Raw genomic sequence first — 15,648 nt, 5'->3', positions numbered from 1 at the left:
GGTCTTTCACCAGACAGGAAAAGCTAGAATAGGAATGTGTGTGGGATAGCTGATGGAAGGAGAGAGATTAGCAAGTGATAAGGCTAAGAAATGGGATTTCAGAAAAAAATATTTTTGTTGTTGTTAAGCCAGAATTAGACAGGCAGTCAGTATAGATAGTAAATTGAGTCAGGTCGGACCAGGGAGGTCAATTTTGAGTGAGTCTGGGAAGTTGGAGTCTTGTTCCCCGAGGGATTGAAATGTTAATTCCTACAGAGCCCTTCCTCCACCCTTATCAAGAACCTGCTGCAACCTGTTGCCAAGGTAACCTGTAGCAGGAATTGTCCCTCTCTACAGGGAGCTAAAAGGTTGTTAATGTGCCCTTTGTTAATCAGTGTTGCCCTTCCCCCTCAGCTCACCTGTTTCCCACCTTGGGGCCATCCCAGCAAGCATTCCTGGGTCTAGACCGGTAGGCAGGAAGGAGAAAGATAAGGGGGAAAAGTCAGGAGAACAAAGGAAGCCTAGGACTTATAAAAAGGGCAGAACACCTGGCTTCTTGGGATACCAGGATACCAGCTATGGCCCCCTTCTCCCTCCCAGAAGTCTATGTTACCCCTTTTTGAATAAACTCTGCTTTATATGCTTGCCTCAGCCTGCTTCTCTAATGTTCAAACTTAAACATGTGGGGAAGCAGGACTCATCACTGATAACCGGCAGTATCAGTGGCATGCCAATTACGGGGACAAAAAATCATTTAGGAACTCAAATGGGAAAATATGGGAGCACCTTTTTGTGTGCTGTTTCTCTTCCTTCATCTTCTTATCAAAGTAATATATGCACACGGTAATATATAATATATAAATGTATATTATAACTTCTTACTATAGTAATATGATAACTTATTTCCCACACTGTACCCCATAAATATGTACAAATATTACATATTAATCAAAATTTTTTAAATTGCCAAATTATTTTTTTAAAAGTGGGGAGATGAATGTGAAATCTAACTAAAAATGACTTGGTCTCAATGACTTGCATGGTGGGCAGCATGAATCTCTGCTCCCAGCAATAATAATTTATTGAGAGCTTTCGATGGGAAAGTCTCAGTTTTAAGAGCTTTAGATATTTAATGCACCTAAATGCAAGGTCGGTTACTGGGACTAACAACAAAAGACAGGAAGTTAAAAAACGCTTGGCCTTCTCTGCCAAGATCCCTTAAGGGTAACTAGCAGTAAAAATGGCTAGCCTGGAGACATGGAAATGCAATCATCTCCTTTAATTCTCCTCAGCGGTTGGGGGCAGGGGAGCGGGTCAGCACACTCTTAAAGCGCCTGCAGGCTCACAGAGCCCTGTGGGGCTGGTGGCGCGGAAGTTAAGAGCTAATGCCACTTGATGGCGACAAGCGACACTCTGGCTTTCCCGGAGTAGTCTCTATGGTATTCTTCCCAGCCCACCCGCCCCTTGGGCAGCGGCAGTCACGTGTCAGGCTCTGGGTTTACGACAGGTGCTCACGTGATCCTGGCCTGCAGTCGGGTGGCTGCGGTGAGGTACCTGGGATCCTGAAGGGCGGGCGGTTAGGTCGTTACCGCCGCCGCCGCTGGCGGACTAAACCGGGCGGCCAGGAGCGAGCAACCTGGCGGCTGAGGCGTTCACCGCATAGTGCCTACGGCACCGGGTCATCTCTTTCTGCGACCTCCGCCTTCGCGGTCCCCACCTTTTTGAGGGCGAAATCACTTTTGGGTTTCGAGACCTTGCGGCGTGAGGCCCCAAATCGGGGAGACTCCCCAATTTACCTGCCTTTTCCTCTATTCCTCCATCTCTTCCTTTGCACCACTGAATCACTTGGTTTTTGGCTGGCCTGCTTGGCGGTTCCTTGAGGCCAAGTTCGGGGCTGTAAAGGTAACGGTGGGGAAAGCGGCCCCCCAGTGGACAAAGGCAGAGGCAAGAATAGAGCAGGCCTGAGGGCCGCAGTCAATGAGAATAGGCAGTTGAGGGGGTGAACGAGAAAAAAAGAGTACTGCGGATTTAGAAGGGACTGGAAAGGACTTGTTGCACGATGGAAGAATCTGACTCTGAGAAAAAGATGGAGAAAGAGAATCTGGGGCCGCGAATGGATCCTCCACTAGGGGAACCGGAAGGCTCGCTTGGGTGGGTGAAGGGTATTGTGTCAAACCTGGAAGGGAGGGTGTTTGAACTGAAGAGTATTGTGAATTAGAACACCCCACCCCCATGATAAATTGCATGATAAACTGCTTTGGTTTATCAGTAGGGTTGATTGATATACTTTTGACAACATAATAAACTGAAAAAGGGACTGGTGCTAATTGGGCCGTCAGCCCTTGGGATGGGGCATGTGGGTGTTCTAATTGAGACGGTTCCACGTTGCTTTGAATTATCAATAAAAGGCGATTAGATCTCACCATGTAAGAGATAAAAGGACTAGCATTTCTTAGAGACCAGTGGCTTACAGTGTTTTCTGTGCCAATTTGTACCTGAATTATATGTATTTTGTGCCATTAATGAGTGACATACATCTTGGAAGACTGCCAAGGTTCCAAGGATGCTTCCAGATTTTAAAAATAGAAAGTCGAATTTTAAAAAATATAAGATTTGATATATAATATTTAAATATGAAAATGTTCTTTGACTTATTACACCACCTATATATGTTGTTGATCATTTTTTTAAGATGAGGAAAAGTCAAATTTTAATAACTCATTTATATTCCTAGGAGCTGTCACCAGAGCTTGTAGTTAGGGGACAAGAGCATGAACCCAGTTTTGTAGTTTATGAGGGCTGTTACTCTACTGAGGTTCCCTACACAGCTGCATTCACCTGTTGTATTAAACATGTTCTTTTGCTCCTGCACATTTATTTATATTTCTTTAATTTCAGTTTCTAAGGCAATTGGATCATGGGAACTCTTGTCTTTTGGTTTATATCTACAGGTGGGTGCTACCAAATACAGCCATGAAGAAAAAGGTAAGATGTGTTAGGTACATCAGAAACATGATGGTAAAGGTAAGAAATAGTCATTCAGGAACCATAGAGTGGATCTATACCATCTTTCCTGGACTATTGCAGGAACCTTCCTGATTCTTATTCACTGTGCTATTAGATTTTTTATTTTTCTAAAATATATAAATCTGAATGGGTGAATCCACATATACACCCACTATATAGGAGTCTGCCTGCACATTTATTTTCAACCCAAATCAAAATGTTACACTATAAGATCTTACATCAGTTCTCCAACTGGAATTGTCCACTCTTCCTTTTATGTTGTTATGGCTCTATGCCTCACATTGGGGTTTAGGCAGAATTCTTAAGAGTGCTTCAGTATCGTTTATGAAATGGTGATTTTACAAATCACCCATCTCATAGGTAGTTGTGAAATTTAAATGAATAAAATGCCTGTAGAGCACTTAGGGTCTAACATGGTTTAGCCTTATCAACAAGGATGCCTAAAAATACCAGAATTTTTTACATGATTAAAAACAAAATTTAGCTTAATTTAATCACTCCATGGTATATAAATGTAGCAAAATATCATGTTGTGCCCCAGAAATATATACAGTTAACTGTTTCTCAGTTAAAATATTTTTTAAATAACAGAAAAGCCCTTTTTGTATAGATTTTTGGCTGGCTCAGTAGTGAAATTTTCTTACTTAGATAAAGTTACACAGAGAATGTGTTAGATTGAGTGTAGTACAAACCTGAGTGCAGTACATTTTCATTAATACTCCTTACATTTGTAATCAGAAATTTTTATAAAATATCTGTGATTGAAAGTAAAATGTGTATCCATTACATTTGAAAAGCAAGGTAATTGGAACAGTATTTTATAAATTTTAGATTTGAAAGGACTCTAAAAAGTCATTTTATCCAATTCCCTTCAAATGCAAGAATATATGACATTCTTGACAGGTATTTTTCTCTCTCTGTTAATGCTAACATTGATAACAAAGTTATTTACCTTCATAAGGCCACAATTTCCACTGGAAACTTCTTCATTGTTAGAAGCTCTCCTTTTTATCTTTGTTTTTGAAGCTTGTTTATTCTTTGAAGAACATCATTTGAGCATTTATCATGTTAGGCACTGGAGATATAAATGGGACTCTCCCTGCCCTTTGGGAACTTAGAGTCTTGTGAGAATCAGGCTGAAAAGTGAGTAACTGCAATACATTATGTCCTTTGCAATGATAAAACAGTTTAATTGGGAGACTGAGATAAGACACCTAAGTCAGCCTAGGGCTTTAGGGTCAGAGAATCTTCTTGAGCAGATGATTACTAAACCAAGTGACATTTAGTCGAAAGAAGAATAAAGAATGGAACATTGCTGGGAGAGAGTACAGTATAAAACAGAGACATAGAAGCAAGACTTTGTGGAGGGCTGGTAACAGAGACTATAAGCTGTTCTCAGTTCAGTTTGGCTGGTTGCTAAAAGTTCTAGCTCAGATGGACAGGAGATGAAGATAGTATAGTAGATAGGCTAGAGCTTATATATAGTTTAAAGCCTTAATCCTGTAGGTCATGGGAAATTTATAAAAAGAAGAGACAGAGGGCTGGGGTAGAGCACTTGCCTAGCATGTGTGAGGCACTGGATTGAATCCTCAGTATCACATAAAAATAAAATAAAGATATTGTGTCCACCTATAACTAAAAAATAAATATTAAAAAAAGAGAGAGTAATTAGTGAAACAAAATCATAGAGGGAAGTAGAAGGGAAAAGTTCAAGTGCTCCAGAGAGGTAGAAGAATTGACCTTGAGCTGGAGGAGGAAGAAATTTTAATTATGCTAAATCCCCTGCTAAGTAGTTCAGTGCATAAAACATTAGATTATAGGAGAATCGGGTTTAATTTCCTCTCGAGATGGTATTTTTCTAACCTAGTTCTAAGAATATTACATATTAATAACATAAATTCAGCTGGGTGCTTTGGCCCACACCTGTAATTAGTGACTTGGGAAGCTGAGGCAAAAGGATCACATGTTTGAAGTCAGCCTGGGCAACTTAATGAGACCCTGTCTCAAAAAATAAATTTTAAAAAGGGACAGAATGGGGGCTGGGGCTGTGACTCAGTGGTAGAGCACTCGCCTAGCATGTGCGAGGCACTGAGTTTGATCCTCAGCACCACATAAAAATAAATAAATTAAATAAAGGTATAAAAAAGGGACAGAATGTAAAGTGGTAAAGAACCCTTTGGGTTTGATCCCCATTACCACAGAACAAACAAAAAACATAAAATCACTGTAGTTCTGTAGCCAAAAGGATGTGTGACCCGTGACAGATAAGCACCTGGCTTCTGGAATGCTAGATATATCTGCATTCACCATTGGTTGGGGAACAGTTTTGTTAGTTACAAGTATCTACACCATATTGTTGATACCGTTATTTCATTAAAATGCCAAATACAGGAGAGAAATAGGTCCTGTTACACTAGATTTACTCCAGATTGTTAACATTTTTCTTTCTTTTTTAGGTGCTGTTGATGGGTAAAAGTGGGTCTGGTAAGACCAGCATGAGGTCTATTATCTTTGCAAATTATATTGCCAGAGACACACGTCGGCTTGGTGCAACAAGTAAGATGTTTTATCTTATTGTAAAGTGAGGTGATCTTAACTATTAATCTGCATAACACACTTGGTTGCATAGCTTGGGAATGCAGAGGTTGAAGGATTTTTGGAGCATGTTCCCCTTTTTGCATTTCTCCTCAGAGAAATGTGGCCTAATTCTGACTCTTACTGCTCACTCTCTTGGAAGGCTTTTTTTGCTTTCTAGTTTGCTTATAAAGTGGGATGCCCTCTTCCAACTTCTTGCTTATCCTGCTATTTCTTAACCAGCATAGGGTCCTTTGTGTTTGTTTGTTTTGGGGGAAGAGTGTTTGTTTTTAATTGTTATTGTACAAAGGGAAATTGTTAGGTATTAAGAAGCATAATTAAAATCCAAAATTTTTTGAAGCTGTAGTTAGTCCTTGTCCTCATTCAAAGGTAAACTACAGGGATGGGAAGAATGGAAATTAACCTGATATTCTCTTCCTAGATACACATAGATGGTCTCACTGGAGTTTTCTATTCTGACATGGGAAATATCTTATTGCTCTTTATGGTTTAAATGTTAGTATAGACTTGCTGGGTTGCCATGGCTACCAGGCCAGTGTATCTAGGATCCTAGGAGAGCCCTTCTGTCTGTGAGCTGCAGTGTCATTTCATTCTGTGGCATCCAAGCATTTCTGGATTCTTCCTTCCTTGGTCTTTGACTTCCAAATGAAGGAGGCATTACATACCTGACCTTTAAATATTCCTGATCTGTGTTTCTAGCATCTTGAATGCTTTTAGGGATAAGCCACCCATAAGAATAGTGTCTCACTCTGGTTTCAAGAATAGTAAACATCTTTTAAACACATTATTGTCCAGATTCTGAGATACAAAGGAGAAGAAAACCTTATTTCTGTACTTATAGGGCTTGGAGTATAGTATTCACTTTCATAATTGGGGCAGGTTTGATGACTACAAAGCTGTCTCTTAAGCAGACATCCAAATCTATTTTCCCTCATTTCCATTAGCTGGTTTTCTTTCTGTTCTTGTAAGCTTTACAAATGTTTGAAAATGTTCAGTGTCTCAGTTTATCCTAGTCATCCCCTGCCTCCCAAATCTTGTCTTTCTTAAGTTAAACACTCTAGTTCCTCCATCTATTCCTCATTTGACATAATTTGGAAGTATTTTTAAGGATTTGTTCAAACTTATTTACATTTTTCTTATGCAGTTGCGGTCTGATCAGGGCAGAGTAGGCCTATTACATCTCTTATTCTGGATATTACATTGCTATTAGTAACAGAGTAACCCCCATCTTCTTTTATGGAATGACCTTCATTACACCGAGTCATACTAAAAAGCCCCAGTTCCTCTTCAGACATATTGTTATTAAAACATATCATTCTGGGTCTTGTGCAGTTAATATTTTGAACCTAAGTATAAATGCTTATTACTAAATTTTGCTTTATCCCATGATATATTTCTGCACCCTGTGTATGTTAACTGTAAAATTCAAAACAAGTTACTGTCTCTCTGATCTGTGTTCTTCGTTTCCTTATCTATAGTAAAGGGTTTGGATCCTATGTTCATTGTTACTCTCTCGTATATTATCTATCCTTCCAGCCTTATGCAGTTTGTACATTTGATGAGTATGTCATTTGGTTTCGGTATTGGTCAAAAATTTTGGACAAGATATTGTTCAATGGCCTGTTGTACCTATATCTGGCTTCTGGAAAATCTGTCTATCCATCCACATTTCTTTCTATCTTGATTTGATAGATTTTGAAATTTTTCATTTCTTCCAAGTTATATCTAGGCCTGGAACCTATATGATTTCAGTAGATTAAAGGAAGCAAATGTTTATTGAACAACTGTTATTTGCCAGGCTTTTGTATTCTGTTTTATTTGTGTTAGTCCTCATATTAACTTTATTCTAATAGATAACAAAAGTACAACTTAAAAATTAATTTCACTTAGCTAGTAAACATTAGAGCTGGAATACCAATCTGTGCTCAACTTCTGTTTATTATATCACAATCTATGAACACTACTCTGAACAATTCCTGGCAGACTCCTTTTTCTTTGTGTTTAAAATTCTGCACAGTTTGTTGAAGAACCCCTTTCTAGTCCCAGTGATGTTTCTAATTTTAACTGATCAGCAGAGTTGATTTATTATTGAATCCAATGAACAGACTCACAACCAAAATTTTGGAACTACTCAAACTGCTAAAGTAATTTCAACATAATCTAACAGCATTATTATGAACAGAATGTTGCAAATTGTGTGGATCCTATTCACTAAAGTAGGCCATTTATTAAATGGGTAATTTTCTGAAACTTCCCTGTGTGTTAGGCACTGTGAATGGTCTCTTGTCCTTAAGGATATCTCAAGTGGGAGCTTTTATTAATATACTTTGTTAGCAATTACTGTATCTCCTTAAAGGTAGTAAAAGTATACTTAAAAATATGTTGGCTTTAATGCTTTAGCATATCATCATTAGCTAGTTTGTTATTATTGAAGAAAGGTCTGTTTTATTGCTAAATATATAGACTAGTTCAAGATTCCTATAGTGCATTGCTTTTTACTTGATGTTCCTTTTATGTAGTTGCTAATTTCTTTAAAAGTAGCAAAAGAGTACTTCTTTTAAAATTTACATTGACTTTAATGTTTTAGTGTTTTCCTAGTTTGTCATTTCTTGAAAAAGTCCAGTTTTATTTTGTTAAGTTTAGAGCCTACTGTGTTTGGAAATTTGAAGTAAGGATACAGAATGATGATGTTATTAATTTATTAAGGGGGATGTTAAAATGTGTTTGTTGGAATAGTAAATTTGTCAATAAAAATATGATTATGAAGTATTTTAGTCTCAAACACTGTTGACAGCTCCAAGATTTCCTACCTTCTCAAAATTCTCTTTTCTCTGGGCTTTTATTTAATGCTTTATTACCCTGGTTTTCTTCTTTTATCTTTAACCATTCCTCCCTACTTTTAAAAAAGATAATCTTTATCATAATGTTTTCTTCTTTCTGCCCCGTAAGTGTATGCAATTCCCCAAAGCTCTGTTTTTGCTTCTTTTCGGTTTCTCATAACATCAGGACAGGAAGATTAGCAGAGCCAAAGGGCCAAGAACGTAAGAGGGAAGCAGAAAATGGGGGTTAGATCATCCTGAGGTTATCCTCTGGCCCCTTTTTTCCAGGTGTATGCAATCATGCATACTCAGAATGACATGTTCTTTTTCTTTTAAAAGAATGAAATAAAATATACATTTTGGAGAGATTGCTCTATCTATAATATGGAATGTAGATCAGAGGGAGGCAAGGATAGAAACAAATTGACTAGTTAGGAAACTATTTTAGTAAACTAGGTAAGAGATGACTGCTTGATTTGGGTGTTGGTAGTGGATACGTTGAGAAGCTAATGGATTTGGGGTATATTAAAGAGGTGGAGTCAAGAGGACTTGCTGGTAGACCTGGGGAGAATGGTGAGGGAATGAGTGAACTGAAAGATGAAACTAAGGTTTTGTGATAGGCAACTGATTGAATTTACTGAGAGATAAAAGACTGAAAAAAGAATTGATGGGGGGAAGACAGGGGACATGACTTAATCTGGATATGTTGAGTTTGGGATACTTGTGGTTTATTCAAATGGAAATGCACTGTGTGAGTCAGAAAGGTAGGAGAGAAATCTGTACTGAAGCTTCTTTTTTATGAATTATCAATATCCAAATTGTATACAAAATAATATGAATATATTAACTTACTTTGGGGAAGAATACATAGATGAGAAAGGTGACCAAGAATGGAGACCTGAAGAAATCCAACATTTAAGGGACAGAAAGAAGAATAGGAGCCTGTGAGGGAGGATCTTTCAGAGAGTTTGTAGGTATATCAGAGACCAAGAAAAGAGATTTTTTTTTGAGAAGAAGAGTAGTCAACAGTGTCATGCTGCAGAAAGTAAGACAAGGACTAAAACGTCCACTGGATTTGGTAATGGGGCCATTGGTCACTTGATGAGAACAAATTCTATCATATGGGAGTAGAAACTAGATTTCTTTCCCATTTGCCCCATATCTTAAAAGTCACTGAATCCTGTCACTTCTTTTGTTATTGTCTTTCCCTTTCTCAGTAGCACTTCTTTCCATTTTTTTTTAGTACTAGACCGTATACATAGTCTTCAAATTAATAGCAGTTTGAGCACCTACTCTCTCGTAGACTCTGTTGGAAATACAAAGACATGTAAGATATGATTCCTTTTCCAAGGAGGGGGAAGTAAAGGGGAGAAGGGAAGTAGTTTGAGCACTTACTATGTGCCAGGCACTTCATATATGATAACCCGTTGAATCCTCACAGCTATTCTGTGAGGTCAGTACTATGCCCCTTCTTTCTTTTTAAATAGAAATGGAAGCTAATACTCAGAACTTAAGTGACTTGCCCAAAGTCACAGAGTTGTAGAGCTGGTATTTGAACTCAGATCTGTTTGGCTCCAAAGCTTATATGCTTTACCTTTTAATGCTTTGCTATCTATGATCTAGTTTATGAGAACGTAAAATTGCCCAAAAGTTAGATAATACTCAATTTAAGCAACAGCTTTGAGATAGTCAAAGAAGAAATGCCATAATAACATTTGACTATCATATAAATTATATAGATAATAATTTCTAGACTTGGAGTACTTTCCAGTATAAATATTTTCATTATTCCTCCTTGGGATTTTTAGTGCCTGGCAGAGAGTAGATGCTTAATAAATGTTTGAATGAATTTAGAGGGAGAAATGACGGTAAGTGGGGTGAGCTAGGCAGGGCTTTTAGAGGAGTGGGATTTAGTTTGGGTCTTGAAAGATGAATATAACTTTGAAAGAAAGATGGGGTGGACTTTCCAGGCAGAAGGACAGAGTAGGTGAAGGATAGCGGGGAGGGAAGTGTAAGGCAGAGGTCGCAAACAGGCAGCCTGTGTGCTAGATAAGGCCTATAGACAAATTTTGTTTGGCTTGTCCATTGTTTTAGAAAAAATTGGAATTAGTTATCACATGTCAAAGTTTTCATAAAAATCTGAATTTCCCACTGCTATTGAAAAATTGAAAGATCTGGCAAACCTGAGCCAACATTCTTGCAAGAGCTCAGTAACTGCTGCCCATTCTACTGGGTGGATGTTTATCCTCTATATGTGGCCAACTTTGATTGTATGTTTACTGGCCTGGCCCCTATTAGCAAGTTTGCGACCCCTGATGTAAGGTGTGTTGGGGTTGGGGAGGTAGTGGGGTTTGGGAGGACTGTGAATAAGCCAAATTGGGCTGGAATGAAAGGTTTTATTAATGTGAATTATTGGGGAATATATAGGTAGATTGGAAGCCAAATTGTGAAGGACCTTGACTGTCCCCCTTTAGGGACGGAGGAGCCATTGAAAGTATTTGAATGGGGAGTGACATGTTCAAAGTAGTGTTAAGAAGATGAGCCTGACAGTAGCCTATAGGACGATGTAAAATGGGTAAGGTTTTTCTGGTAGGGAGTTCAGTTATGGATCTCTTGTAGCAGTGTTCGCATGAGATGATAATGGAATTTAGAGATTACAAAGAACTAGCAATGAATTGAATGAGAACCTAGGAGACACAATAGGGGGAAAAGTAGAGTCATTAACTGAAAAGGAATCAAGATAGGAGTTAGTTTGGTTATGTTTTATGTTTGTTTTGTGTTCCGTTTTTGTTATTGTTGTTTTACTTTTTCATGGGGGAAGTTGGTGAGGGCAGGTGGGACAGGGAAGATCTATTAAATGGTATATGTCGCTGTCTTATATGTGGAAATTTAACATTGGTAGTATAATTGGAGAGTGTTTCTACTCTGAGTACTAAACTACTAAAAAGTAAAATGACTTACATAAGAGCCAATTCTGTAGCTCAGGGTAGTTTAGGTGCCCACCTTGCCACTAAACCACATTACTAAGCTGAAAATCACCTTCTTGTTGTGGCTTTGAGCATTTCACTCCACTTTGGTCCTTCTAAATTCCATGGGTTAGTGCTTTGCTTATTTTGAATTTCACCTTGCATGCTGCAATTATTAGATTTGTCATACTTGTCTTCCAGTTGATGTAGAACATTCTCATGTTCGATTTCTGGGAAACCTGGTATTGAACCTGTGGGATTGTGGTGGGTAAGTACCATCATCTACTTACTTTTTTTGTAAAGCCAATGGCAGTAACCATGGCTTCTAGTATAATCAGTATGACAAATATACCTACAATAACTGTTATTTATAATAGATACATTGGATAGAATTATTTCATACTTGGTACTTGATTAAATAAAGATCTCTGATTTTTGTTAATTGTGGACGTGCCTTCTGTATGTGACATGTTTAAGTATCTCTAACACAAACTTCACCTAGATATGTGTAGTATAGGTTAAGCATTCTCTATTTTGCAGGGGCATAAATTGGGTTTCTTTTGAGGTGGACACAAATTAGATGATTTGACACAAGTGCCAAGCTTTTAGCTACCACACCATAATAATTTGTTCTTAATAATTTAAAAAATTATCTCCAGGCAATCTAAGCACTATAGATCAAACTCTGAGCATGTACAATCTGGCTGAGTTACACACTGTTGGAAAGTAGGAGACAGCTCTTCTCATGACCAATGCACTCACCAAAAAAAAAAAAAAAAAAAAATTTTCATCACAAATTCACACACTCACTGTGCTTCTATGCCAATGTTCAGTGCTACTCTTTGGCCATTTATATCTCTGATATGAAGCAGCAGTATGTAGTGCACAGTGGTTAGGAATATAGGTACTGGAGTTAGGTTGGGGTTTATATTTCAGCTTTGTTAGCTGTTTTATCTTGGGTAAATCATTTAAACTCTGAGCCACAGTTTCTGGTACAAAATTAATAGTAATGGTACCAACTCAGGGTTATTTTGATAATTGAGATTTTATATAAAAATACATACCACAGTGTCTCACAAAATAAGTAGATATTATTGTCAGCTCTGTTTCACAGGCCTTAGTATAAAACCAAATAAAGAATAGGAGCTTAGTGAATATTTGTTGAAAGGGTAATGTGATAGCCAAATACTATCTAAGAAAATGATTTCATTCCTGTTAGCAAATGGATCACTTAACATCCTAGCAGCTCTCTCCATATAATCCTTACTCATTGTCATTATTTCCAGTTCTCTAGTCTGTGTAAAGATATTAGTCCAAGTCCCTTGCTTTAAGATATAATCTTCCAAGGTCAAGTAGCTTATTAATAGCAAGATGCAGAACTAGAACCTAGATTCATATCCCACTCCCACATCCCCTGCTACACAATGGTACTATTTTCTGCTGTCTAGCTATTGACTGAGGACTTCTTGGGAAGTGGCATACAGCGTAAGAAGCAAAGACCAACATTCTTCTTAAAAATTATCATTACAGTTATTTTCATATAGTTTAGAATATTTGACTATTGAGTTCTTCATTCAGAACAATTTCATTGAGCATCTGACACTCCTTTAAAATCTGAGAAACTGAGGAATAGTACCAAACATGGTTCTTGTCTTGCTGTCTAAGGAAATGAATGTCATTAATTAAAGACCCATATAAGTATGTATAATGTCATACTTGTAAATGTTGGCAATGAGAGTGATGTATTGGTAAATGAGGCTATGGTAAGTACATTGGCTCAAATCAGGGATGTCAGGGAAAGCCATACTTTGTATGAGGAAATATGGATTGAATTGAAACCTAAAAGAACAAGCAAGAATTAATTCGATGAAAAAGCATGGGAGTAGTATCAGAGACAGAGTGAGCAGCATGTATAAAGGCCCCATGGTGGATAAACCATGGCCCACTTGAACTGGGAAAGGGTCTATGTGTATAGAGCACCAAAAGAGGAGCAGAGGGTCATGCAAGTTGTGTCTCAAGAGGTAAGGTAAAGGGACTGGGGATATAGCTCAGTTGGTAGAGTGCTTGCCTTGCATGTACAAGGCCCTGGATTCAATCCCTAGCACCACACACACACAAAAAGAGGTAAGGTAAGACCAGAATTATTTGCTATTGTTTGCCCTATAAATTGTAGCCTTAAGATTATCTTTTTCATTGATGAAGCTTGAACTGAGGACTTGCTTACTATCTATTTTTCCTACCAGACAAGACACCTTCATGGAAAATTATTTCACTAGCCAACGGGACAACATCTTCCGAAATGTGGAGGTTCTGATTTATGTCTTTGATGTGGAGAGCCGCGAACTTGAAAAGGACATGCACTATTATCAGTCATGCCTGGAAGCCATTCTCCAGAACTCTCCAGATGCCAAAATTTTTTGCTTGGTTCACAAAATGGATCTGGTACAGGAGGATCAACGGGACCTGGTAAGAAATGGAACGGGTGCTACACAAATTTGTACCATACTCTTTTCAGCAAAAAAGTTCTCAGAATTAAGCTTTCAAACTAAAATCTTATCATTTGTTTTAAGAAAACATTCTTAAAACATTTTTTCATGGTAAGAGAAATGTGATATTCAATTAGCAAATAAATTTTAGAATTAGGTAAGGAATCTGACCATGTGACATCACTAAGCAGCCTTTATTTTTAAAATGTTTATTGCTCCATGGTTTACTGTCAAGCCTAGAGACCCACCAAGAATGAGAGGAAGAAAGGTTGCTGCTGTCACTGGGTTGACATAGAAACTGGTAGTTACTAGTTCAGGTGTCAACCATACTGTTAGGCTCTATGCCAGGTTCTTCATAATTGCACTGACATAGTATGTTTCTCTTCTTTTCTAGTACAAATGACTTAGTACTAGAGAAGACACGGTAGGAGGTGAAGTCACCAAGATGGTATAGTAGGAAATATCAGCCTTCATCCCCTCATGTTAAAAAAATGTAGGTAACTACCTATAAACTAGTATAGCCTAGAGAGGGATCAAAGACCCATCAGAGAAAAAAAAAATTAAGTAGAAGGCATAAAATCCTACATAGTTTTGAGACTCCAGAACTGGCAGATCAAAAACATAGTCTAGTTCTAGTTCACTTAATATAGAAGAATTAGATTTGTAAGGTCTGAAGTGAAAGAGAAGATCCCCCTCTATTTCTTAAGGTATAACTAAGGAAAGCAGTTTTAGAATATACTAGTCATATAGAAGAATACAATTCTTCCTTAGGTTGTAATGTTAAGAGTTTAAGTCTAAAGGAGTTTGGGTAATAGCTATGGCAAGGAATACTTTTTTCCATGACTATTTACAGGATTGCCTCTACTATTCAAATGTTTCTAGATTATTTTGCAGGCTTTCAAAAACCATTTGACAAGGTTCTGCCTTTGACTCAGAACTGTACTTTTGAATATCCAGTAGTTTTTTAAACTCTTTCCCCTTCTCCATCTCCCAGAAAACTATGTATATAAGTATGGGTCCTGCCAGGCACAGTGGCACTCACTTGTAATCCCAGCAACTCTGAAAGCTAGGGCAGAAAGATTGCAAGTTTGATACTAGCCTCAACAACTTAGCAAGACCCTACAAAACTTAGCAATACCCTTTCTCAAAATTTAAAAAATGAAAAGGGCTGGGAATGCGACTCAGTGGTTGTTTTAGTCAGCTTTTTCACTGCTGTGACTAAAAGATCTGACCAGAAAAATTGTAGAGGAGGAGAAGTTTATTTGAGGGCTCACAGTTTCAGAAATCTTAGTTTATAGAAGGCCGGCTCCATTCTTTGGGGCTTGAGGTGAGGCTGAACATTCATGGCAGAGTGTGTGGCATAGGGAAGCAGCTCATATGAGAACAGGAAGACTCCACTTTTCAGATACAGATATATACACCAAAGCTATGCCCTAATTCCCACCTCCTGCAGCCATACCCTACCATTTCAGTTACCACTCAGTGAATTCCTATCAGGGGATTAAATCACTGATTGGGTTAAGACTATTATAACCCAATCATTTCTCCTCTGAGCCTTCTTGCATTGTCTCACACATGAGCTTTTGGGGGACACCTCACATGCAAACCATAACAGTGGTAAAGCACCCCTGGCTTAAATCCCCAGTACAAAAAAAAGTATGGGTCCTGAGTTGGTGAAGCTTTAAAAATAATTTCAATCCTTAGCCAAAATTACAATTAAATCTAGAACATTTCAATAAATGAGCTCCTTATGAATGTTTCAATCTCTTATAATTT

The 15,648-nt window shown here is 38.0% G+C and overlaps 1 protein-coding gene across 6 annotated transcripts in view; it reads left to right on the top strand.

Moving 5' to 3' along the window:
• The first annotated feature begins 1,465 nt into the window (after positions 1-1,465).
• Positions 1,466-15,648, top strand: part of Rragb (Ras related GTP binding B) — a 41,560-nt gene continuing 27,377 nt past the window's right edge. For 2 of the 6 annotated variants that reach the window (XR_007344871.1, XR_007344870.1), the window contains exons 1-6: positions 1,466-2,130; positions 2,931-2,964; positions 5,463-5,562; positions 9,664-9,747; positions 11,588-11,654; positions 13,630-13,852. Coding sequence is in view for 3 of the 6 variants with exons in the window: in XM_015506625.2 (XP_015362111.1) it covers positions 2,039-2,130; positions 2,931-2,964; positions 5,463-5,562; positions 9,664-9,747; positions 11,588-11,654; positions 13,630-13,852 (600 nt within the window). In the remaining 3 variants the exon portion in view is untranslated. The remainder of the gene's footprint in view (positions 2,131-2,930; positions 2,965-5,462; positions 5,563-9,663; positions 9,748-11,587; positions 11,655-13,629; positions 13,853-15,648) is intronic. The other 4 variants (XR_007344872.1, XM_048796717.1, XM_015506625.2 and 1 more) reach the window with 4 other exon arrangements.

This window comes from Marmota marmota, unplaced genomic scaffold (assembly GCF_001458135.2).
Source record: "Marmota marmota marmota unplaced genomic scaffold, marMar, whole genome shotgun sequence".
NCBI classification, from domain to species: Eukaryota; Metazoa; Chordata; class Mammalia; order Rodentia; family Sciuridae; genus Marmota; species Marmota marmota.
The sequence above is the reverse complement of the archived record's forward strand: the minus strand, read 5'-3'. Positions and strand labels throughout refer to the sequence as shown.